Source organism: Vanacampus margaritifer, chromosome 2 (genome assembly GCF_051991255.1).
Source record: "Vanacampus margaritifer isolate UIUO_Vmar chromosome 2, RoL_Vmar_1.0, whole genome shotgun sequence".
Classification (NCBI taxonomy): Eukaryota; Metazoa; Chordata; class Actinopteri; order Syngnathiformes; family Syngnathidae; genus Vanacampus; species Vanacampus margaritifer.
Window position 1 is genome coordinate 18,539,401 of NC_135433.1, and position 26,649 is coordinate 18,566,049.

Sequence of the window (26,649 nt, forward strand, 5' to 3'; positions counted from 1 at the left end):
TGAAAAGAATAGGAAAGTTCCCAGTGTCATCATCTATTATTAAGTGGAAATTTAAATAAAAGCATGAATGAAAAGTTCCATGTATCCTAAAAAAATGCATGCGAAATTGCAAACGTAGCTAAATTTGGGTTTTTGTCAGGGTTCATAAAAGGTTTCAAAAAATCTTCGCAGACAGTGAAAAATTGTCTGAATATGTTCGAAATGTGTTTATGACGAGTAAAGACTGTCTGTGAATATCTTAAAAATCCTGATGAAAACTCTAAATTCGCTACGTTCACAACTATTCACTACTCAGTGAGATACCAGCTTTATCGCCCTTCAGATTTGTAAAAAAAGCCAATGCAGATATTTGTCAAAATGACAAATATCGGCCCGGCTGATAATCGGTCTATCCCTAATTGTAACCTTGCCAGCAAGCTGAATTCTCGTGGTATTTGTCACAAACACCATAATAATCCATCTTGTACTACTTCCCGCTGATCCGTTCACAACCGACCTTTTATAGGACGGACCAATCAGGCATTATTTAGGGCGGGAGATGAAGCTGACGAAATCAGGAAGCCTGAAGTCGTTACTTGGAAACAAACAATGAACCAAACGACACTGGTGGAATGCATGGATGCTACAATTAATTCTGTTTTTGCGGTATTACTCACAGTTTCCTTTTTGAAGAAGAACAGTGAGAGGCGCTCCGAGCATTTTTAGCTGGTAAAAATGTTCAACCTGGCTATTACCAGGTTAAGAATATTGTCTGGGTGCTTCTAATTGAATTTCAATGGGGAATCTATTGCAAACTGTAATTATCACTGGAGGCAGTAGAGGTCGCTGTTGTATTGGTAAACGTGAAAAAGCTTTTTTTCTTTCTTGGCTGACATGTTAAGAAAATTTATTTTTATTATTTGTATCCAAAATGTCGACTCTCTAGCACGCCTGCCCATATAAAGTATGAAATTAAACTAAGTAGATCTTTTGTTAGCTGTCTATTTTTGAAAATGTTTTTTTGAGTGATCCCTATTGCCCTTCTGCCACTAATTGCACAAAACCCCCACAGTTTATCCGCCCATGATATGATAAGCTTGGCTTCATGAAAGTCCATAGCTACTTTCAAGAATCTGTGTCTGCAACACTGTCATGCAGAGGCACTATCATGCAGTAACACTGATATTCCCCACGGGTGCGATATTCTTGCTAAAGCTAAGCCAGAGCTGCACCTGCACTCCCCCCCGACCGGACTGCACCTCATGCAGAGTCGCCAGCGTGGCGTCTGTCGTTACTGTACTCACACAACATCGTGTAGCTCCAGCCTGGTGTCTGGAGAGGGGTTGATAAGGATGTAAGACAGTCTGTTGCCTTGGTCTGTCATGCCATCTGAAACGAAAAAGACCCAGGTGAAGTGGGAAATGAAGTGGATACAGGCAGTGGGAAATCCACTCGCACACTGAATAAAGGCTAAGGAAGAGGAGAAAGAATGTCTCGAGTGCTGCAGACTTACTGAAACCAGTGGGAGAAAGACCCAAATGCTTCATCCTGGTCTTCACAAGGGCATTGAGTTCCTGCCTCTCGGACCGGCGGAAGAGAGTAAGCCTCTGCTGGCTGATCCTTTCGGCGGCGCTGCCGGCGCCGCCCTTGGCCCCGCCTGAGCTCCGGCCCCCCTTTCTGCTCAGACGCCGCGCCCACTGCATGCTTTTCCTGCGGAGCAGCGGGTGGTCCGAGGAGTGGGCCGAGGTCGAGACGGGCTCGGAGGAGGTAGAGTTGCGATGAGCGCCACTTCGGGACAGCAAGGGCTCCCTGGGTTCTCTGGTGTCCTCGTAGTCTTCCACTGTGATGGATACCTGCGACTGATATGTAATCACATTACATACAACATGAGACACACCTTTTGTTTCCGTCCCATTGCATTCCTGATGCAAGGCTGGCCTAAGCTGTTCACAGCGGACCTCAGAAACCGGAAGCTTGTGGGCTTCTGTTCTGTAGATGCCAATAGGAATATCCCCCGTGGAGGAGCACAGCTTCTGGTAGAGTCTTCCGTACGTCCGTATCCACAAGTCGTCCTCTGTGATCTTCATCTGGAAGACAAAACATTGCACGTCTTGGTCTGATTCACTTGTGACCGCTCAGCCATCCAATTGCGCTTGCTCTTACAGCGCAGAGGAATCCTGAACCGGGCATGGAGTCGAGGCCCAGCAGCAGCCTGGTGATGGAGATCATGTAATCCTTGACAAAGGACTGTCCAAAGTGAGGCAACGTTAACCAGATTGGATTTGAAGTCTTAATGAGTTGGTAAGAGATTGCGCGATGTGTTCTTTTTACCTGGTAGAGGAGCGTGTCGAGCATGCTAACACTGAAGACTTTGCCTGCTGCAAAGGGCAAGCGGAACATAAACACCAGGTTGGATCCTCTCTCCCTTTCCTTCTGCAAGTAACGTGCGCACACACAAACACATGCAAACACGTTTCCTGCTTAAACTAGATCTTGATCACAATTGTGCCTTTGCCTGCAGATGTGTACACAGTCAATTCTGTAGAGTAAATGCGACTATTTAGTGTGGGACCAAATAGACTCAGTTTTAGAGTAGGCCGATATTTACACAAGGAAGACAATAAGATAAAGAATTGAAGTCACTCAAGGGTTCAGGAACGAACTCACGACCTTCAGCTTGGGAGACTGCCACACTACCACCTGAGCTATGCCCCTCCTACTGTTTGCTTAGCTTCCCAAAATTTGGTCTCTTGGAGTTAGGAAGATTCCAGCTGACGAGCGATATACCGACACACAACAGGAGTTGCGTGGCTCAGGGAGTAGATCAGCTGTTTCCCAAGCAGAAGGTCGTGAGTTTGTTCCTCAACCCTTGAGTGACTTTGATTATTTTTTTCTTTATTTTACGCTCTTCCAAGTGTAAACATTACTCTAAAACTGAGTCTATTTGGCCTCACTCTAAATGGTTAAAATTGACTCTACATAATGTACTGTGTATGTGCAGACTTCTACAACACATGACACCACGTTAGTTCAAGTCACATTTACCTTTTCTAGCTTGGACAGAGCTTGAGAATAGTGGTCTTTGACTTTAAACTGCATGAAGCGCATGTTGGCCGGGTGTGTGAGCTCAGTGATAATACCCAGTGCTGGGAACAGTCTGGACGCATGGAGACAGAGTTGGCGACAGTCAGAAACATTGTCGGACTGGAGCAGGCATCAGGTGGATGAGACAGACCTGAAGAGGGTCTGGACGTTGACGATGGTCTTTGCGTCGGCCATGTAGTCCTCCTCCGCAATCATGGAGCTCTCCTTGTCTACTACCACCATAGTGTCGGCAAACGTTACTCCACACCGCAATAAGCTGTCTAAACTGTTGGGAGAGCAAAATCGGCAATGAAAGGCAGAATGTAGCTGGTCTTCCTGCTGTCAACGTCATACGTCCTGCCACAAAGGCACCACGATCTAACTCATACGTGAACACTTTCACAGGTGCCGCTATTTGACTCCGAGGGACTAATATGTCTGACATCTGTGCTACTATCCGCCACAGAGGTGTGGGTGCCACTTTTTGTCTCCTAGGCGCCATAAGCTGTCACATAGGGAGTACTATCTGACTCATAGGTACCACTGACTCATTTTATGCCACTCACAGAGATTCCAGCACCTGAATCATAGGTAAAAACCTAGACCTCACAAAATCTGTCATAAGGTGCCACTCATGTCACAAGTGTGCCACTATCGGTTGCATAGGGTTGTCGCTATTGTCACATCCATGTCACTATAGCCGCGTTTCCACCGCAGGTCGTTCGGGTATGGGGAGGGGGGGGTAGGGCCTTTCACAGGAACCGTCCACTCAGCCGGCCCGCTTGTGGCTGTGTCTCCACTGCGGAGTACGACCCATTTCACGAGTTTCGATTGACACATAATCGCCTTTCTGTGACGTCAACTGAGCACGGCGCCACAAATATCAGAAAAACAAGGAAAGAGAAAACTTGTGGCGGTAGCCATTTTTTTCCCCTTTTTTTTTTTTTTTTTTTTTAAATGTACTTGGCGTGTATAGATGGTTTGAGTGAGAGGAGACGGCGTCTAAATAAAGAATTTGAAAAGGCTAACAGTAGGGTGGAACAAAAATAGGCAAAGGATTATTAAGAGAATTGTTTTGTTGGAAGAGACTTAAGCCGAGAATGCATCATTGTCGCGCATGAAGGTAAGATCATTTTTTATACTAAATGATTTTTTGCCAATCAGCACGAAAGCCCGATCGGGAGTTTATCGGGCCGGCGGAGTACCTACCCTCGAGTAGGACCTTCTCTCGTCCCCGTAAATTCCTGTAAATGTAGTCCGGTTGGGAAGGCTCCTGCAGTGGAGACGAGCACCTACGGGGCTGGCCCTATAAATTTACCCCGAAGTTCCGGCGGTGGAAACGCGGCTCATGTCTCACATAGGTCCCACTCAATGTCAACTAGCTCCCCTATGTCACTCATAGATGCCATTGTCCCCTGGGTGCCACTTTGCGATCATAGAGGCGCCACTAATAGATGAACACTGACTGACCCAAGGTGCCAGAAACTGTCACTTTTGAGGCAGATCTGTCACAAAAAATTCAGTATTCTCTCATATGTAACTTGCAAAGGTTGTACTTTATGCTTCAAAGGTGCCAATTTCTAATACATTGCTTTTACTTTCTAACCTGCACCATTATCTAGTGTGTGGACAGTGTTGTGCTCGTAACTAAAAAATAGTAACTAGTTACAGTCACTAGTTACTTTATTTAAAAAAAAAAACCCTCAATAACTCTGATGATTACTTAAACAAAACATTATTGGGTTACTAAAAGTAACTCTTTAGTTACTTAAAAAAAAGAACATACACTGTTCCTTTATGCTCAACTAAAGTAAAGTAAGGAGCGTATTTCCACGTCAAAAAACTGGTCTTGCGCTCGCCTTGACTCTCCACGACTGCCGAATCTGATAGCCGCCCACTGCGTCTTCTTCGTTAGTACGGCGGCGGCAATCCATTGTAAACAGGAAGTAGTACAGGACACAGCAGCCGTTCATTTACTATTTGATTCTGAACCACTTATCCTCACGAGTGTCGCACAATTAAATGATTAAATTAAATAATTGATCAAGTAACTGACTAACACACTATACTGCAAATGTAACTGAGTTACTGTATTTAAAAAGTAATGCATTAGAGTATTAGTTATTGCAGTGACGTGCGGTCAGGATAGGCAAGGTAGGCACTGCCTACCCTAGACTGAAATGAAAGTTAAAACCGTTTGCCTTTTTCTATTTATTTTTTATTATTTCTTTCATTTCAGAAAGCCTACACTACCTATAGGTCCAAAAGTGACAACATTTGGTGATTGTCCGTTTTTCGTTGTGCGGCAAATGGGAGGCAAAGTGCACTGCAACGTCTACTGTGGCTGGCAGACCGCGCACTGGCTGTGACGGTGGCCCACAACTTTAGCTGAGTGGCAAATGTTGAGCTGCCGCACCGGAGGCGACCTGGTATGAAGGGAACCCCGCTCAAAGTAAAAAAGAAAAAAAGATGGAAGACTGCAGAGGAGGCATATTTTAAGTTATTTTAAAAAGTAACTAAGTTACAGTAATGTGTTACTAGCAACTACTTACTGCCCAACACTGTGTAAGGATGCCATTTAGCGTAAAATCCCACGACTAACAAGCTTCTGTGTACAATATGCCCCCAACCCCACTTCAAAAAAAGAAAGAAAAACAAGAGTATTTTTCAGCAGATGATCCAAGGTTTTCTGTGATGAATCATGAAATTTGACATGACCTTTGATGTGCCTTACTTGTCCATAGAGCCCACTGTGTAGAAAACCATGGGGAACCAGCAAATGGCCTCCAGGAAGTCTGCCTCAGGTCTAGCCCAATCAAAACAAAAACATGTCAGTTTCACTTCAGTGTTGCAAACACATGCGCTTTCCCAATTCAATTAAAGTTAGCACAGCACTACTCTAGAGTGACTCATCATTTTATTCCATTTTTGCCCAGCTATTTTTGTACTGTACTAGCCACAAAACGCAGCATTGTGGAGCACAGTGACCTGAAAGCATTCAGCATTTCACAAATCATGTTTACTGTGGCCAAAAATAGCTCGCTTATTCTCCCCCACTGGAGAAGACCACGTTTTACTACCCTGCGCAACAAAGATTTATAGTATGGCGGTTATGTTCACAGCAGCCTTTCTGAGAAGCATTACATATCCTTTGTGCTTACAAAAATAACCACAAATGAAGAAGACCATCTCACATGCTCTCCAAAAGCAGTACGATGGGGTTCAGCTCCTTCCTGGGCCGGTAGTAGGCCCGAAGAGGTACGATGAAATTGTACAGGCCGTTCCCTGCCGTCTCTGCTGACACAATGATCAGTTTGTTTTTGAAGCCGTAGGCGCGGGCATCTTCAAATGGGGTATGGTGACAAGCCTGTTGGAGGAGGAGGAGAGCGGCCATGTTGTCACTGCCAGCCCAGTAAAAACTGATCTTTGACGTCTAGAACCGTCAATGGCAGTGAATGACTTAAAGTGCTGACCTTGTCCATACGTAGGCAGCAAAAGGGCATCTTTTCTTGTAGAAGGTGGCAAAGAGCAGGAGAGCTACCAATGTACGGGGAGTTGAGCGGGTAGCCCTTCACCCATCTGGTTCACACAGTCACACAGTTACCCTTGAACAACTGCGATGAACTCAAACCGCATATTTCAAATACTCACTCGCAATGTCGACCCCACCAGTGGGCGCTCTCATCTTTGTCGCTGTCGTCCTTGCTCTCTTCCCCGCCTTCGTCCTCCGACTGGTCTCCCAGCAGATCAAAAGTAGGGTTGCTTACGCCGTCCACCAACTCCAGGACAGGTGCGATGCTGTGCCTCCTCTCCTCGGCGGAGTCACTCAGGGCGGGCAAGGCCAAAGTGTTGGCCCCGCTCATCTCCGTCCTGGAGCTGCTTCGACTTCCTCTCCCGCTGCCAGGCCCTGCGCTCCCCGGGTCTGGACCTTCGGGGCTGCTGTCACTGGAGTCCTGAAGGTCGATCGCTACTGTGCCTGAACAAGACAGAATGTCACAGTAATTCATCAGGGTGTGGTGAACTGAACAATTCAACTGGACACCACCAGAGGGTGTTTGTGAAAACCTCACACTTCCTGGGGTAAGCTAGGTTTACAGCAGTGGTGTTCAAACCACGGCCCGGGGGCCATTTGCAGCCGGCTATTCATTTTTTTAGTGGCCCACGGCATATAGTGCTCAGCATAAACGAGTACACCCCAACAAGTTTGTAAGAACACCTTTAGTTTAATTTCAATTTTTTTCTATGGGAGACTATACTTCAAAATACTCCCAAAAATATGTGCCATTGATTGCAAGCAATATTTCTTAATTAGCACACACACAAAAAAAAGTAGTTTTCTTAACAAATTTGCTAAAGAACATTTTGTACAAATAAGTAGACCCCGAGAAAAACAACTTGTTCATTAGCAGACATGTTGCTATCCATAACAGTCATGGAGGTCATAGAAAATATTTTTTTGGTGGGATGTATTATCTTTTTTGCATTAGTTAATTTGATTAAACTGATGATTTTGTAATCTATGCATTCTATTAGAAACCTTATTTTCATGTTGTTATGCACATATTCTACAGAAAACATGTCAACATTTTAGATTTAAAAAAAAAAATTTGCTCTTTGAGATATTGAATAAAGTCTTTACATTTTTCAAAGGGGGTATAATGTACTCATATATGTTGAGCACTGTATATATACATATAACAATGACATTTGACATGGCCAGAAAAGTTAGTTAAAAAATAAAAAATAGGGTGGAGATGAATGAGCAAAGAGACAGGGGAGGGTGTGAAAAAAATAGGTGCCACTACTACTAATAATTAATTTATGGAGAGCTATTCTAAATATACAATGATAGAAATAAGTTATTTACCACTAACACAATTACTCTTCAAAACACTTTGGTGAATAAATCAAATCCAATTTTACCGTAAATGCTTTCAACAGTTTTGCTCTTGCTTTGGTTCTGAATGTTGAGATGGGATTCGGCTGCTCTTCAATGAAGGCGCGTATTTAATTTATTGCAATACAGGGCTAATTGGGAACAACCCTGAATTATTTGTAAGTTAATCCAATTCCCCAGAAAATATAAAAAATATCTAATTGCTTACTTGATTGGTTTTAGTATGTTTAATAAATGTAATTTGCATCCGACCTCAAAACAAAAAAAATTGGACAGCCCTGCTTTTGAGTGTCTCATGGGTTTAAAGATCTGCCTCATAGGGTGGTGCTTCTTTCTAACATACCGTCTGACTCATACAGTACACGCCACCTCTGTCACAGGTGACACAATTGAACTCAGACCAGTATCAGTCACAAAAGTTCATTTGTCTTCTCGTGACATTTTTAGAGCATTCTGCCTCCGGCAATTTGGAGGCACTCTTGTCGAACAACAGCAATCTTGTACCTTACTAGTGTTCTTCCGGATGAATGGACATAAACACTCCAAAAAAAAAAGAGTGTAAAATGGGGACCAACTGTACGCGTTCTTCTTTTTATACTTGTATGTGCAACAGTACTTTAACTACTAACTTGGACGACGACTTGCGCGACGATCCAATAGTCAACAGAAACTATCAATAGAAATCAAATTACCCATGCTGGCGATAATGCTGTGCACTGGCAGGCGTGTGAGTCCGTGATAAATGCTCTGGTGAACCCCCCTGGCGTTGCTCCCCGCACTGCCCCACGACGGCTCCCTCTGTCCACGGACAAACGCCGAGTTCTCCTCTTTGGAGATGTTGATGTAAAAGCAAATGTCAGAGGCTCCCATGATATGACAAGGGCCGGGGTTCAGCAGGATGTTGCTGGTGTCCAGCCGGCGTACGCCGATCAAACACACTCCATACCTGATGCCACGGAAAGTGTTAATTAAGCGCTCAGCTACATTCATTGAGCGGGACTTTGACTGTCACTTACTTCTTGTGAGCATGAAAGGAGGCAAAGGTGAAACTCTTGCCCTGGTATTCCCCGAAGAATTTGCTCTCCTCCAGACGAATGTGGTGCACCTCATTGCCTGAGCAGCGGCGGTAGGTTCGATGCCACTGGTCGGCAGCGCAGGCGCCGCCGTCCCTGTAAGCCAGAGAAGAGGATTGATTGGCCGTGCCATCGGAGCGTGACCTTTTTAAGAGTTTAACACAAAGCTTCCAGCACCACGACAGTCATCAGAAGGATTTTCCAACCAAGGCTGCAGAATTAATGTCTTACGTCTCCGTCACAGCAGTCTGATCAATAATTCAATCAGTACACGGGAAAGGACGGGCAGCCTGTCAGAACAACGGAGCCCACCTACACATAGAACAAGTTAAGTGGACAGGCGTGTTCTCGGGGGTATACGGTCGGCTTTAGGTGCGGAGGCCACCGAGGTGATAACTGGAAGCAAGGCTGTGGGGGCAGCGTGAACGTGGGTGGCCCGTGACAAAAAAAAAAAAAAGAAGCCTTCTAAATAAGTGTTAAAGCGACTTTGCAGTCGGACAAACATTGATTAATTCAATTCATTACAGCCTGGTCATGCATCATTGACTCAGCCACAAATCCACAAGGCAATAAATTAGGACTCAAATGTATATATACTAGAGCTGTCAAATGTTGACATTTTTAAATCAGATTAATCACATTTTAGAATTTTGATTAATCACGATTAATCGCTTAATAATAAATCGCTTTTTTAATCACCATTTTCCCCCCACCAAATTTGAAGAGCACAAGGTTATGTGTTAATTCTTTTGACATTTAATGTTATGAGGACGTCTTCAACATCTTTTGATCCACTGCACACGCTCTTCCTACTCTTTTTCTAATCAGTTAATTACTTGCATAATTTAAAATGGAAAAAAAATGACCCCAATATTTTGACATGAACAAATATTCTAAATGTAATACGCAAACATTCATTAAATGCTTTACTTTAATGCATGAAATGATGTTTATTGCTCACACACAACCTGTGCTACCTTAAATGTCGCCATCCGCTGTCACGCTAAAAGATAATCTATGGTTAAAGTTAAAAGTGCGATTAATCTGCGTTAATTCATGATTAATGCGATCATTTTTTGTGATTAATTAATCAGTTAACGCTTTAACTTTGACAGCACTTATATTTACACTCACTGGCCACAACAATAGGTACCCCGGGTCTACACTATCTGAGGAGAACATTTTTACAGAGCGGTACATATTGTTGAATTATTCGTATAAAAAAAAAAAAAGGAATGTGAATATGTAGCAGCAAATGTTACCTGTTAAGGGCTTGAAAGGCTCCTCCCCGTTGCTTAAAGGCCTCCTGGGGTGCAGTTCTGAAAAACACCAAGAAAAAGTTCATCTCAAATAAATGGTGAATTGAGCTGAGCATTTCAGCACAGGTACACTTTACACAATCTCATGAGATTCAGTACAATCATTGTATTATTGGACTTTGAAGCTGCGTATAGCTTGAGTGTATCCTACTGAGAGCTGTTTCTAACATTTTGCTATTTTGCAACAGCAACTCTCAACAGGATGTGCAGCTTTACGCAACTACAAACCAGGGTTAATATAGTTTTGGATTTTTCATTGTAGTTAGTTTTTATTTTGTTTTGAGTTTTGTTTTATAATAACATTTTGTAAGTTTTAATTCGTTTTTTAGGGTGGTTCTGTTTTTATTAGTTTTAGTTATTAAAAAAAATGCTTGGTTTTAGTTAGTTTGAGTATTAGTTCGTTAAAAAAAAAAAGTATTAGTTGTGTGCAATATTTAATAAACATCATGGTAAAATTAAAAGAGTAATGCATTTTTTACTGAGTGATGCATTTCGGCTGAGTTAAATGAAAAAGCAGGCGAGCCGAGCACGTAACATTGTGGCCAGCGGAGGTAAAGATGCTTTTCTATTGGTTGCTGCTAGATGACACTTTCATTCGTCCTTATTCCGGTTAATATCGAAATAGATATACCTAAAATCGCATTTAAAATCAAAATCATGGCCCATTGATTAAATTAATCACAAAAGACTAAAACAAATGATTTTTTTGCTATAATTCTCGTTAGTTTTGTAAACGTAAAAAGCAGTTTCAGTGTCATTTCTGCCATCTTTATTTCCTTTGAAATACAATGCTTTTATTTTGATATGCCAAACCGGAAATTGCGGGCTTACAGCAACTCCGAAAGTTTTACGCAGCAAAAGACAAGCACTTGACGGAGCGGCTTTTTTCTTTTCCAGTTGTTTGCTCTTCGTCATCATTCCTCGTTTGCAAAAGCTGAGCAAATGGACAAAGTTGACATCAGAAGTTGTTGAAGCATTTTTGACTGTGATGATTGCCTGTTGAAGAAGACTGCCGTTGATTGAGAGCAGGCCAAAGTGGACAGTAGTATTTTGAATTATATAGCGTTAGCTTAAATGCTTAGCATTAATGCTATGTTTGTAGTAAATGCAATATGTTTGTCTTTTTCTATGTCTGAAATTTTAGCTCTGCGGTGTTTTGCTGTTGCAATAAACATCTGTAAAAGGCACTGGACACTCACATCCAATCAATGGGTGGCATATTCAGTTACAGACGCTCCCCTACTTACGAACATTCGAGTTACGAACAACGGTACATACGAACATGTCTGCGCGCATGCGCGCATGGCATAAAATGTTCGGAAAGAGATGCTGTAAGTTAGATTTTGTATTGCGCGCCTTTTTCCGAGTACTGTAGTGCTTCTTTCCGCCGCTAATACCGACGCTTGGCGCTGTGAGAGCTCACCCAGCATTGGAGGCTCAGCAACGTGTCGAGGAGGAGGAAGAAGAAGAAACGCCTGTCGCTCATAGATAAAGCCATCGCACTCTTCGAGCAGCAAGACCCAAATATTGAACGTTGCACAAAGGTTGCAAATCAATTGAATGATGCCATACAGTGCTACCGCATCATTTACAGTATGATGAAAAAAGAAGAAAACTGTGCAATCGTCGTTAGATCGCTTCTTTCGGCCAGTTTCTAGTAAATCCTCCAAGGAAGATACTCATCAACCCTCATCTTCTTCTCCGCGACCCTCAACTTCTTCCTACATTGAAGTTACGGAGGAGGAAGTAACTTTTGAAGCCCATTCCAGCGACGACGAAGAAGAATGAAAGAATGATATAAAATCCTCCTCTTCCTCCTCCTCCTCCTCCATCAAATCCTTAAGCATCAAGTACATCTTCCAAAAGTAAGTTAAACTTCATTTTATTTATCTTATTACGTACATGTACATACTGTGTGTCTCTCGCTCTCTAACATACGTAGTACAGTACTGTACGTATTCTCTTTAAACATCAATTATAATACAAAATATAGCACTGAAGCAACTTACGAACAAATTCACCTTACGAACGATCGCTCGGAACGTAACTCGTTCGTAAGTTGGGGAGCGTCTGTAGTTTACATTTTTTAAAAAGCTTTTTATTTTATTTCATGAACAAAAATGTTTTTTGAATTTTATTTTGGGTTATTTCTGCAAACACACTCATAATAATAAACATTGACTGTAGCAATAAACAGTGAGCATTATGTTTGATCCCATGTCCTTGTGTCGGATCAGATACAATTTTTATAAGAATGTTTACCTGTTGAAGAAAAGAATCAGGGGGAGTGAACTCACTGTCCTCTGGAGGAGTGGATCAACAGAGTAATGAGTGTGGAAGTGCCAGGGCACACGCAGTTCAAAGCCAGCATGGCGTACTTAAACTCTTCCTCACACACCACATGATCTGCAGACAAAAAGGACAGCGGGAACACAGTTGCGGAGGCGTCAGGCAAGCGTGAGCTGCCGACCTTTGTCAGTGCATTTGTGTGTGTGTGTGTGCGTGCGTGTAAATGACACATGACACGCTGCGATGTGCCTTTCTTCATCGAAGTGTCGCTAATATCCTTAAAAAGGCACTCTTAAGTGATTAAATTGCATTGAAATAAATCCATTAAATGGTCGCAGAGATATTTCCTTTCTGTACTGTAAATGTCAAAGTCTGCTTGGGGCACAGAAAATGTCAGAGGATCTTGAAAATACAAGCTCTTTATCCTCTGGCAACACCTGTCAAGGTCTTTCGGTTGCTCCATTTGCAGACTTTCTTGAGTTTGACATGACATTCTCAAACACCGATCGAGCGGTGTCGATAACATTGACGTGACCCCACCTGAGCGCCACCACTCCCGCTTCCAAGGGGAAGGTGGATGATTTAATTGAATCCCTCCAGTCAGCAGCAGGTTTTCCTACACGTCCTTACAGAGTTAATTGAGAGGAATCACGTCGATTGGTCTAAGTACCCACCTTTCACCCAGCTATGTTGAATCATGGTAAAAACAAAAGGCTTATCCATCTTGACTTCCCATTCGTCAAACCAGTCAGTAATTTCTATCCAGGAGCCCAAATTTATTGGTCCCATCATCAATCCAGAACCCACAAAAACAAGCTTAAGTAGCAGGGAGAAATATGTGTGTGACATTTTCTCTGCAATTACCCAAAGTTCCATTGTGTGCTGATCAACAGAAACGACATTACAAAAGACAAAATGTTCCCAATTGAAACTTCTTTTTTTAATGTGCCCTCTGATGCTCTGGTAAACAAACCAAAAAGATCTTTGCCCGCTTTAGTCTTAAACCTTTGACTAAATTGAGACGTACTTTTCACACTGAAAAGGTCGGAAAGTTCCCTTTGAGTTCAATTCTAAACCCTACTAGGGATGCACGATAATGGTATTCTCAACCGATACCGATAAACCAATAACTTGGAACGTGCCGATGTTGATAACCGATAAGTAAGCCGATAATTGTTTGCAAAATTAACTTGAATACAAATATACTTTCGAGTCCGACTATAAGTACAAATACATCGAAACATTTGTAAAACACAATGAAGCTGAATTTTATTGATATCTCTGCTTCAAAGACAACCAGTAGCTAATTTTGAGTTTTGCCAAAACAAAACAGTCATTCAGTCATGTTCATTAGCACAGTTGTTTACTATCTACGTGATGGTGAATCGTTGGATGGTTGCACAAACACAAAAGGCAGTTTTCCTCTGGATTGGCAAAAGCAAACGGGCGATTAACCAATCCGCCGAGCTTGCATGCCATTGCTGTGTAATTCTTAATTGTGTTGCGTTCATTCATTGTTGACTGGCCAGGCATCATAGGGCTGCATTGTGTAATTAATCGGTCGAAAAGCAGCACTGGATGGATCAACTATTGAGCCTCATTCAGCAACAAGCCTCAACAAATGTTTACTTAAATCCTCCTGATGTAGGATTTTGGCTTTTCTTTCTTTTGAATTCTACTGCAAGGAACCGTAATTGGTAACAAAATGGATTCTGCATCCCTCCCTGAATTCCAACTGACATAACAAAAAACTTGAATGAGCTTTTTGTGTTGGCAACAGAAATGATGGCTTTTCTCAGGAACTGTTTTAGTACCAACTTGAAGAAAACTAGCAGCTTTCGGCTCAGAGCACGCAGTCTTGTTATAAACAAACATCTTGTGGCGGGTTTGACTGAGGTGTAAGCCTGGTCAAGTGGAAAGGACAGAAACACGGATGGGGAAATAGAGATCCTCAGAGATCCAATATTCTCTTCACCGCTCACATCTTCCTGGTGTGTTGTTTCCACTTAAGTTCTGTCTTTTGTCTTTCTTTTCAATTTTCAACTGATACTCTTCAAGCCTTCAGAAGCAAGCGCATTTTAGATTTCACTGCCAAGATAGATGAGCGTATCTAAATTTCATGTTGCCCGCTATACCACCTCCTCCTTTATACCCACCTGCAAACTTGACGTGGAACTTGTTCTCGGGCTTGAGGATCTGCACGTACAGCGGGCAGTTGGGAGCGAAGTCTTTCACCGCCCAGGCTCGCAGGATGGTCTGATGATCCTGGCCAAATTGGAGATGGGCAGCAGTGAAATTGATGGAGTGAGGGTGACACAGGAGCGAAATGGAGCTCTTTCATTAGCCGCATCAGGTTGTAGACCTCGCGTAATAATCCTCATCAACCACAGACTGTGCGGAGCAATCAAATGGTGCACACGGCCTTTTAGGGTTGGCGCTGCCCTGGAATGACCTTGTGTTGTGTTCTCACACCAGGATCAGAGGCCAAACGGAGGATCCAATATACAGTATGTCCGCTTTTGCTTTTTACACAGAATGGAGAGAAGGTGGTATATTCGTTCGTTCAATTTTACACAGTGACACCACATCCTGATGACGTCAGCACCATAGGAATTCCTTGTTTGAAACAACTGCATTTAAGAAATTTGGAAGAAGTGTGTGTCAGTTGTTAAAATTGAAAATCCTTACAATACATTGTAGACAGGTTGAGCTGGACACCTGAATTTTATTGTTGATTATTTATTTATTGTGTTTTGGTAGTGCTATTTTAATTTCTAGTTTTAATTGTGATTCATGCATTTTATATGCAAGCTACACTCTAAAAATAATTTTCAAATGAATTTACAGTAAGATGACAAATTTAATTGCTGACCAACTTAGAAAAATCGCTCCAATTGGTAACACATAATTGAATTGAGTTAATCCAAAGTGAATATATTAAGTTGAATGCTCTTAAAATTAATTAAACTTAATATATTCTACATATGAATTTTATAAATTAATCCAAAGTGAATATATTAAGTTAAATTAATTATAAGAGCATTAAACTTAATACATCCACTTTGGATTAATTTTTGAATAATTAATTCTTTGGATTCATTTTTAATTAACTTAATTCAAGTGAATATATTAAGTTTAAGGAACTCATAATTAATTAAACTGAATATATTCACTTTGGATTAACTTAATTCAATCATGTGTTACCAATTGAAGGGATTTTTTAAAAGTTGCTCAACAATTCAATTTGTAATCTTATAATTCAACAATCCTCTTTTTAGAATGTAGCTGATCTGGATATCTCCATCTTATTGTTTTAAAATTTGCATTCTTTCTTCCCTATTGTTTTTATCATTGTTTTTTTTAAATATGTAAAACACTTTGGGCAGTTTTACTGTATTTGAATGTGCTATATAAATACATCTTGACCTTGGGCTCTGCTACTACCTCAGAAGGCTGAGAATTGCCAAGATGCCTTCATTTGCTCTTTATACAGAACAGCAACAAAAGGCAGAAAAATGCAGGCATTTACTAGCAATGTAAAAGAGGCACTTACAAATCTTTTGATAGAAATCATGGCACATTTTTGTCAATTTTTGGCCTAGAGTTTGTTTCGAGAATTCAAACAATGCAAAAAATGGAAGGGTTAGAAAAGCCAAGTGTAACGTACAGCGGCGATACGGTCCACTTCAAAGCGGTTACTGAGGATGAAGCAGGCCTCAGCATCATCCATCCTGCAGGTGGTTAGTGAGAGCGAGAAGGAGAGAATCAAGGGAAGACAGGAAAGTGAGGCTTGTTAGTTTACGCTGGGATTTGACGAAAGCAAATAACAAACAGTGCATCTTTGATGGATGAGATGGGAAAAGATCAGGAGACAAAAAGCCAGCCCGAGGTGAAGCAATTGCATTTTGAACAATAAGGATCTTTCATTCAACTGCCTGCTGTAATTATTATTCTTTCATGTGGCAATGAAGAATGTTAAAAAGTGACAGAATGAAGGTTTGTGAAATGTTTGCTTTCTATGTTGCCACAGCGACTCACTTGGCCCTCATCAGGTCCTGGTCTTTGAGAGCAGACCCCTGCAGATAGATGACTCGCTGGGCCCACAGAGGAACATGAAGTACTCTTCTAACCTGGACATCCATTTCTGCCGGGCACAGGATCACCACGTAGTAATCCTGCACACACAAACACGTTTCATACACAACACATTCACATTCCTGACCATACAGAGAGTAATCATCAGATTTGCATCAAACTTCACAAAAACTAGAATAATAATAGTTGAGCATGTCGTCCTACCTTTCCATGGTGTTGAAATTGTATGAACATGTGATTTTGCACGCCGAAATCGAGGAACATTTGTGTCAGGTGGTAAAGGGATTTCCCAACAATGTCATTAGCTAGTACAAAAAAGATTCCCTTGCGTGAAACAATGAGAAACACAATTTTAGTGGACCTTTGCTAAACTGAAATTCAGGAAATCTGGCGCAGTGAAATGGTAAGAAAATGGCGGCCGGTGATCTGGATTTTGTAACTTCCCTACATTAACTCATTTGCTCCCAAAAATGTATAAATACGTTCTATTTTACCATGCTCCCAAAGACGTATTTATATGTTAAAAAAAGAAAAGAAAACATTTTTGTCATGCTAGAGCATACAGAAGGCTTTGATGCAGCCTCTGAGCGGAAGAGAATGCTTGAATGGTAGATATTACAAAAACAGTCAGCAGGTGGCATCAGAGTATAAGAGATCAACCAGGGCCGTGCTGCAAAAAGCTCTTTTTCACACTGTTTTAAACAGATTTGTGAATAATGATGAAAATTAGCTATATTCTAATGCTAATTGTTGCAAAACAGATATAAATAATTTTTTTTCCTGATGAAAGAAGAGACTCTAATCTTTCTTTTGGTAGGTTCCATGTTTTTATAGCAGTAGAACGCAATATTTTGTAGGCCTTCCAAAATCAGTCAAAACCCAGTAAAACAGTCGGGAGCAAAGGGGGTTGCTTCAGTGAAAAGGGCTGAAAAATGGAGTGGATGAGTTAAGAGACTTCGAGGGAGAAAGTAGAGCTACTCTATTTCGTTCTATTTTGTCCTGGCTAATTCTCTGACCAACATCTGAGATCCAATGACAATGATCTTTGATGTCAAGTTAACAAGCGCACATTGAGCAAACACACACGTCTGCTCCTGCTCGAGCAAGTAATCAGCAGCATGATCTCGCCAAATGCTACGTTTATCCCGGGTGTTGACCTCAGCTGCTGAGGATTCCGGGCGAAATTGTGCCGCGTGAAGCTGTTGGCGACGCACCTGCAGTCGAGGATGAGCGAAGAACTCGTTGAGGAAGTCCATGAGGAGGTCGATCTTGAGGCAGCTGACGCACAGCACCACGTGCTTCTCCGTCTGCGCCCGGTAGCGGCTGTAGTTTCCGCCGGACTTCTGACGCTCCATCCACAGAAAGGCCAGCTGCTCAAACTGTAATCGGGACGACATCGGACACATTGGCCAGATGGACATTAGATTTAAGCAGGCAAATGAAAAACAGGCCATGTGTTGTCGAGAGTATCCGATTGATTTGGCAAAAGCCAGTCAGGAAATTAAACAGAACTTCAGGATGCAAATTAGCTGGAGATTTTACTGAATTAAATAAACTGGCTATTTTTGTAGCAGAATGCTCCATAAACATATCAGATATGCTGCTCTGAAAATGCTATCATTTGTAGTAAAAAATAAAACAAAAACACAGTTTCTTGTTGCCATCATTTATAAGTGACAGAATTTTGCCTGTATTATTTTCACGATACAACAATAAAAAAAAAAGTCATACCACAACACATGACATAAATGTGCAAACTCCACAAAAACTGTGGACATGCTGCTCTAAAAATGCAAAATTTCACTACAAAAGTCTAAAAACACTTTAGTTGTCCAAAAATTCTAAACTGAATCTCTGTCATGCCTTGACACACTCCACAAAATGGTGGGCATGTTTCTCTAAAAATGCTAAATTTGCCTCAATGATCATAATCTTGTGGGGGGGGGGGGGGGGGGGGCGCCTATGTAGAACACCGTTGTTTACCACAAACTTAGTGACTCAATTTAGGCTATATTATTTTCCCAACATGAATGAAATACAAATGAAAGTTGCTCCACAAAGAGGGTGGACATATTACATAAAAAAATGAGGTAATGCTGCTCTAAAAATTCACAATTTTGCAACTAAATACATACATTTTCGCACAAAACAAATTAACAAACAAAAACAGTGCGAGTTTCCGTAATTTTAGGGTGGTTACTAACCTTGCCAGGAAGATGAATTCTCGCGGAATTTGTGAGTTCAGAAACTCTGGAGAATACAACTTGTCCCGCTCCCGCTGATACGTTTGCAGCCGACCTTTTTTAGGTCGGACCAATCAAGCGTTGTTGAGGCATGACGAAACCAATAAGGTGGGAGGCTGCAATTAATTATGTTCTCGCAGAATTACACACCGTTTCCTCGTTGAATTTGGACAGCGAGAGGCGTTTCGTGCATTTTTATCTGATAAAGATACAACCCCCCCCAAGACGAGATTTTCATCCGTTACCTTGATTGGTCAAAACAAATGTGCAAAGATGCCGCATCGTCCAATCAGCTCAAAGTATTGTACGGCAAGTTCCGCCTACCAGATTGATAATGTGAAGAACACAAGAATCACAATTATCAATCTGGCTGGTGAAGTTTGGTGGTTACATTTATACAAAGTCATGCCTGTAAGCACTCCGTCCGTCCGTCCGTCTTCTTCCGCTTATCCGGGGTCGGGTCGCGGGGGCAGCAGCTTTAGCAGGGAAGCCCAGACTTCCCTCTCCCCAGCCACTTCAGCCAGCTCATCCGACGGGACCCCAAGGCATTCCCAGGACAGCCGAGAGACATAGTCTCTCCAGCGTGTCCTGGGTCGTCCCCGGGGCCTCCTGCCGGTAGGACATGCCCGGAACACCTCCCCAGGGAGGCGTCCAGGAGGCATCCGAACCAGATGCCCGAGCCACCTCAACTGGTTCCTCTCAACGTGGAGGAGCAGCGACTCGACGCTGAGTCCCTCTCGGATGACCGAGCTTCTCACCCTATCTCTAAGGGAGAGCCCGGCTACCCTGCGGAGGAAACTCATTTCGGCCGCTTGTATCCGGGATCTTGTTCTTTCGGTCACGACCCACAGCTCGTGACCATAGGTGAGGGTAGGAACGTAGATCGACCGGTAAATGGAGAGCTTTGCCTCTCGGCTCAGCTCCTTCTTCACCACAACGGACCGATACAGCGTCCGCATCACTGCAGACGCTGCACCGATCCGCCTGTCGATCTCCCGCTCTAACCTACCCTCACTCGTGAACAAGACCCCAAGATACTTGAACTCCTCCACTTGGGGCAGGACCTCCTCCCCGACCCGGAGAGGGCACTCCACCCTTTTCCGACTGAGGACCATGGTCTCGGATTTGGAGGTGCTGATCCTCATCCCAATCGCTTCACACTCGGCTGCGAACCGCTCCAGTGAGAGTTGGAGGTCACGGCTTGAAGAAGCCAACAGCACCACATCATCTGCAAAAAGCAGAGATGCAATGCTGAGGCCACCAAACCGGACCCCCTCAACGCCTTGGCTACGCCTAGAAATTCTGTCCATAAAAGTTATGAACAGAATCGGTGACAAAGGGCAACCTTGGCGGAGTCCAACCCTCACCGGAAACAAATTCGACTTACTGCCGGCAATGCGGACCAGACTCTGACATCGGTCGTACAGGGACCGAATAGCCCGTATCAGGGGGCTCGGTAACCCATACTCCCGAAGAACCCCCCACAGAACTCCCCGAGGGACACGGTCAAACGCCTTCTCCAAGTCCACAAAGCACATGTGGACTGGTTGGGCGAATTCCCACGCACCCTCGAGGACCCTGCTGAGGGTGTAGAGCTGGTCCACTGTTCCACGGCCGGGACGAAAACCACACTGCTCCTCCTGGATCCGAGATTCGACCTCCCGACGGACCCTCCTCTCCAGCACCCCTGAATAGACCTTACCTGGGAGGCTGAGGAGTGTGATCCCTCTAAAGTTGGAACACACCCTCCGGTCTCCCTTCTTAAAAAGAGGAACCACCACCCCGGTCTGCCAATCCAGAGGCACCGTCCCCGATGTCCACGCGATGCTGCAGAGACGTGTCAACCACGACAGCCACTCATCCACTCTGTAAGCACTCCATTACACTTTTTTTTTTTTTGCCCGTTCCCCTTTTTATTTGTGTGTGTGTGTTTTGTTGTTGTTGTTTTTTTTTTTACTCAATCCCACATTCCACAATCATGGCTGACTTGCTGCGGTGAACATCATTTTGTTCCAAAGCATGACTTTTTCTGTTATCTGAAAGCAGTTATGGCATAAAGTTTGCCATAATTTCAAAGTGATTAGATAGAAGGCACATTGTTTTTTAATTAAATACGCTGACTCCACAAACATGGATGTGATAAATGTAGTTATTTTTTCCTGTTTTGACAGAAAAACAAATCTTGTTACAAAATGTCAAAAATCTTCATCACTTAACAAAATGCTGCAATTTGCACTGATAGTTCTATATTAAGATGGCATATAATTAGCATATGATGACATTCATTTTCTAAAATGAAGTGTTCTAAATTTATGACTCTTTTGCACTGCTATCAGTATGCCAAGTATGACAACAGTCTTCCATGACACATTCTCATTTCAGTCAACTCTCATACACTTTTCTGCTTTAACAACAAATCTTCCATCACAAATGTGTTTGTCTTATCCCAACAATGGGCTTTGAGTCATTACTTGGTCACGTTGCACCTTGTATTATAGCAATTGTACCAGAGTTGTGATAAATAGCCAAAAGTATTTTCCGGGCACAAAACACGTGTCAGCAAGATTCAAGTAACAATTTGTTTGGTTGCTGCTTTACTGCGTGCGGGAGGTCGTGTAGATAAATCATTGATTTTGTGCTGAGAAAATGTCGGCGCCGTCTGAAAAGCTGGCATCCATCTACGAGAATCCATGACAACAGACTGCTTCCTGAGAGGGCATCTTTTGTCATTTGTTTACACAAAAACATCTCAAAACAAAATTATAGTCACAGCAATGTAACTTTTGGTGTTAACAATAGCACAACAACGCATGGTTCAAGGTTTGAGCAAGAGAACAGTCTGTGTGTTTAGTTTGTGCAGAAAAATTTGGTGGGTGCAAGTAATACAAAGGAAAAAAACAACAACAATGCTAAAACCTGATGATGTGGTCTGAGGCTTCCCTGTGTAGGTCATGACAGGACACACACACGCACACACACACGGGCTGGGGGGTTAGGACCAAGCGGAGCCCAAATCTAAATGTCAAGAGGTATTTATGGAAGAGCACAGGGACACTGAATAGAGAAGGGCATGACATGGCATCCATGTTGGTGATGCACACATTGTCATTAGCCGTTGCACTTTTATTTCAATGATCTTGTCCATATTTCTCTATTTTGAGGATTCTCTATTTGCTGGTGAAGATGTTTTGTAGTCAGGTGGCGTGAACAGGAACAATGTAGGCCAGCGGGTCTCGAATTGCAATTGGATGAATATAAAAAACAAGTCTGAAAAAAGTAATAATAACTATTTTAAACGCTAAAATGATAATAGTAATAAAATACATAATTATATAATATATGAATGCTTATGTAAAGGCAAAATTAAAAAAATATATATATTGTGGTATATTTGTGTTTAATTTAAAAAAAGTTTTACATTGTTAAATCCAAATGTTCTCCCTCTGCGGGAATGTTATTTCACAGCTCAGCCAGCAGCGTCTGCTGTAACAGCGATAAAAAGTATATAAAAAAAAGAAGCAAAATAAACATTTTGATTAAATATACAACTTTGGAAAATAGTGCAGTTTGAACTCCATGTAGCGCACAACATTGTGTAAGCAGTTTCCAGTTACGTTATGTTATCCTATTAGCATAAAGCTATTTATGCAATTATGCTATTTGGTTAATGAATGACCTGAAAACAACAGTGTGAAAGTACAGCATAGTAAAATGTACAGTATAGGAATGAATCCTCCTGTCTGATTTTCGGCACAGACACCTTCCTATCTTTTATAGCTGTCTGCATGCACACATAAACACACACATGCACACTGAGGATATTCTTTTTATTAGCAATCATTTGCCTGTTAAGAGATGCGCCATAATTGGGAATTGTTAGGATAGAATGTAACTCACACATTGGTCAAGTTGTTCCGTGTGTGTTGTGCAGCTAAGTGTGTACGTATGGGATTTGGGGAAGCGAGTGAGTTCTGGGAATAAAAATAGCGTTGCAAATCAACGTAGGATGGATGAAATGAGTCACCTCCTCCGTGTGTCTGAGTGAGATCGTCTCAATGTAACCTTCGTTGAAACGCGTTTACTAGGCTAAGTGTGCAATTCAATCTTTCAATATATAAAATGACTATTATGCAATTTAAAGTAGACAGCCTAGAATAACCCAGAGTGAAACGCTTTTTTTTTTTTTTCTTCTTCCCACTCTCGCTTTCTCTCTCACCTGTATGGGAAGCACAATGAGCGCCACGAAGATCATGATGACCACCAGCAGCTGCGAGGGCCAGATCTGCGGGGTGACGTCCCCGAAGCCCACCGTGGAGAAGGTGACCACGCAGAAGTAGAGCGAATCGAACAAGGTCAGGTTGTTGCCGGCCCGCTCCAGGTGCTGGATGCCGCAGATGCTGTTTTGGTGACCAGGTAAAAAAAAAAAAAAACATCACAGGAAGCTAGCATGCTGGGGTTAGGCACTCGCTGGCCACTACAGTGGGTGCACCTGCATTGAAACGCCACCTTTTTTACATTTTATTACTAACTATAAGGTGTGAGAGTGTTACAGTATTATTATGACTATTTTTTTTGGGGGGGGGGGGCATCTTAAATGCAGTTATAACACAACTTATTCTACTACTACTCTACTGAGAACATATTTACTAGAAACTAATATCCTTTTGGGAGTATTGAGATGACAATTAATTATGATAATAATTATAATATCAAGTTATTATGTTTACAGACGCTCCCCACCTTACGAACGAGTTACGTTCCGGACGATCGTTCGTAAGGTGAATTTGTTCGTAAGTTGCTTCAGTGCTATATTTTGTATTATAATTTATGTTTAAAGCCTATATAAGTATATTGAAGGTTTATATAAGTATGTTTAAGGCTTGTACAAGTAACCTGCATTGGTTTGTACTGAAAATTTTTTTTAATAAAATGGAGAGAATACGTACAGTACTGTACTGTACTACGTATGTTAGAGAGAGAGAGCGAGAGACACGCACAGTATGTACATGTACGTAATAAGATAAATAAAATGAAGTTTAACTTACTTTTGGAAGATGTACTCGATGCTTAAGGAGATGATGGAGGAGGAGGAAGAGGAGGATTTTATATCATGAGAGATTCTTCGTCGTCGCTGGAATCGGCTTCAAAAGTTATTTCCTCCTTCATGGGGACCGGCGTTTCTTCCTCCTCCTCCTCCTCGACACGTTGCTGAGCCTCCAATGAGCTCTCACAGCGCCAAGCGTCGGTATTAGCGGCGGAAAGAAGCACTACGCGCAATACAAAATCTAACTTACAGCATCTCTTTCCGAACATTTTTCGACATACTGTACGCGCAGAAATGTTCGTATGTACCGTTGTTCGTAACTCGAATGTTCGTAAGTAGGGGAGCGTCTGTACTATATTAGCTTAAAGAAAGCCAGAAAAAAGAGGCTTCAAGCCATATATTAACACTCCCAGTTGAAGTTTACTGTCAAGCTAAACATCAAACAAAAAAAAAGTGTGCATCTCGGCAGCGCGGTGCATTATGGGTAGGCCGGCTAGTAGCCTGCTACCAACTTTTTATTGAAAACTAATGGAGTTTAACGGGGGAAGTGCTGATTTGGACCATTTCAACTGTTGGTAACTTGATGTGTTTTAAGATCTATTTTAAACATGCATAGTGTGTCGTTAGCTCTCTGTCGGGACACTACAGTTAAGCTTATTTAAGTGCTTAATATTTGGCTGAATGTGTGCACTTTACCGGATGTCGGACCGAAGAGGGACACTGGGACGCGAAGGAAGAGACGGGTAGGATCTTTCTTCACTGAGGGGGTCAATTGGAGCTTGAAGCAGGTTCTTAAATGACCGTCACTCCATTAGCTTCGTTACACGTACGTCTGCTAGCAAGCTTTGTGACGCTTCCGTCTGACAAAATAAATGTGTTCAAGCAATTTTCCATTTTAACCTCTTTTACGTCTGTTTGGATCTTTCTTTTGTGTCTGAAAATTGGGAAGAGTGAAACGGAGGTTTACAAGCGTACACTTCCGTCTTCTTGAGCTTTGCAATGTTTTTTTTTTTTTGCCTACAAACTCCATTAGGACAGTTAAAAATGGCACAAAGTGCACCTGTCGTTTTGTCACTTAAGGCTGAAAGCCGTTTAAACAATGCTTGCAAGCTTTAAGGTGTACTGCTCTGCAAACACTTTCAGCACTCCAATCGCCGCCATTCAAAAGACGGCTATTTTGGTAACCATGCTTTTTTTTTTTTTTTACTTGATTTTCACGCATGCGTAAATGGTCACTTCGCTTATTGAAAAGAGCCATATAACTTATTTGTAGAAAAACCTGTGTGGCTTAATCTTAACAAACGGGTACTATACTGATCCAGGTAACCAGGATGCGTTCAATAGAAAGAGCTGCGCAATGTCCATTGAATTGAAGGAAAAAAATGTGACAAAAACTGTTCAATTGTTTGCATTCTATTTAAGTGTGCCATTATTTTTCTTTTTAAAAAAACTGTTACAAAAAAAAGTTCAGGTTTTTGAGAAGCATGCCACTCATTTAACTGAAGAACGATGACTTGAGATACAATACTATTTTGAGTCGGAAACAAAATCAATTTGTATCCCGGCACCGATTTTGTATCCATCAATCAATCCATTAGAAACTGGTTGCAGTATAAACATGGCATACTGAGAATTGTTGTCTCAGACAACGCTCTTGTGCTGATCAGTGCGTGTAAATGCAGTCAGACCACAAGACTTCTTTAATATGATGCAAGACATCTCTTATTGGATATCTTTAGCTTTTACAGATGTACCTAATAAAGTGAAACACCCCTACTGTTTTTCAACAGTGGCTTTGCTGGTAGGCGGGTGGATGCCTTCCAGAGCTAATGTGTGGAACAGTGCATATTTATATAGTCTTAAGTGTGTGCGAGCAGACCATTGTTGCCGTCTGTATGGGATTAAAAAAAGGTAAAAGTCTGCCTTGAGATTCGTCATCGGCGCTGGAGCTGACTGTTAAAGATGAGCCCGGCCATTGTTGCGTGCAACAATCACCAGTTGTCATGTCGAGTCGCTATCTCGCACTCACCAATTATCTCTCTGCTTTTGTCTTATTCCTCGCCTTTCTCTCTCCCTCCATCTCTGTGTTGCTGCATGTATCACCACATCATTGTTTGCTCTCCTTTCTTTCACCCAGCTGTCATTTTACCCCCTTCGGCTGTGAAATCGCTTCCTGTCCATTTCATTTTGCAGTTGGCGCTTGAGTCCGTGCGGATACCCACCATGTAAACATGAGGCACACCAGCGTGCTGATGAGTATCACCACCTGGTTGAACATGGCCGAGTGTGTCCGCTGGATGGCCCTGTGGAGGTCGTTCTGCAGAGAGGACGCAAAAAGAGGGAGACGCCAGATGAGACGTGCAAAAGGAAACGGGGCCTAGAGGTACGCTGCTCGGGTCTGAAACAGATCGGACGTGTGCTTGCTGGCGCATGGGGGAAAGGATATTTCCTTAAATTGTGGCTTTCCCTCTAATTCATCGCCACATGACAAATAAACGTCTCCCTTTTCCCATCAGGAAAAGACAAAGGTAATAAGTGTCATTTATGGCAGTACAGGACTAGTGGTTAGTTTGTCTGGTTTGGCATTTGAATATAAACTGAGATTCTAACCCTGAACTTCAGAAAT

General features: G+C 42.3%; 1 protein-coding gene and 1 long non-coding RNA gene across 7 annotated transcripts in view; one reads left to right on the forward strand and one right to left on the reverse strand.

The window, feature by feature from the left end:
* kcnt2b (potassium sodium-activated channel subfamily T member 2b) overlaps positions 1–26,649 on the reverse strand; it is a 65,662-nt gene that overhangs the window by 1,792 nt on the left and 37,221 nt on the right. For 2 of the 4 annotated variants that reach the window (XM_077557536.1, XM_077557539.1), the window contains exons 9-29: positions 26,246–26,340; positions 23,196–23,376; positions 17,951–18,115; positions 16,680–16,816; positions 16,309–16,372; positions 14,798–14,906; positions 12,650–12,758; positions 10,296–10,352; positions 8,977–9,129; positions 8,653–8,906; positions 6,715–7,039; positions 6,537–6,642; positions 6,258–6,430; positions 5,798–5,869; positions 3,215–3,349; positions 3,025–3,136; positions 2,311–2,412; positions 2,143–2,226; positions 1,938–2,066; positions 1,493–1,838; positions 1,284–1,368 (exon numbers count right to left, since the gene is read on the reverse strand). In XM_077557536.1, coding sequence (XP_077413662.1) covers positions 1,284–1,368; positions 1,493–1,838; positions 1,938–2,066; positions 2,143–2,226; positions 2,311–2,412; positions 3,025–3,136; positions 3,215–3,349; positions 5,798–5,869; positions 6,258–6,430; positions 6,537–6,642; positions 6,715–7,039; positions 8,653–8,906; positions 8,977–9,129; positions 10,296–10,352; positions 12,650–12,758; positions 14,798–14,906; positions 16,309–16,372; positions 16,680–16,816; positions 17,951–18,115; positions 23,196–23,376; positions 26,246–26,340 — 2,993 coding nt within the window. Of the gene's footprint in view, positions 1–1,283; positions 1,369–1,492; positions 2,067–2,142; positions 2,227–2,310; positions 2,413–3,024; positions 3,137–3,214; positions 3,350–5,797; positions 5,870–6,257; positions 6,431–6,536; positions 6,643–6,714; positions 7,040–8,652; positions 8,907–8,976; positions 9,130–10,295; positions 10,353–12,649; positions 12,759–14,797; positions 14,907–16,308; positions 16,373–16,679; positions 16,817–17,950; positions 18,116–23,195; positions 23,377–26,245; positions 26,341–26,649 lie in introns of all 4 variants that reach the window. The other 2 variants (XM_077557537.1, XM_077557535.1) reach the window with 2 other exon arrangements.
* LOC144043664 (uncharacterized) overlaps positions 23,581–26,649 on the forward strand; it is a 47,731-nt gene continuing 44,662 nt past the window's right edge. For all 3 annotated transcript variants that reach the window (XR_013291135.1, XR_013291133.1, XR_013291134.1), the window contains exon 1: positions 23,581–26,406. This is a non-coding gene — a long non-coding RNA (uncharacterized LOC144043664). The remainder of the gene's footprint in view (positions 26,407–26,649) is intronic.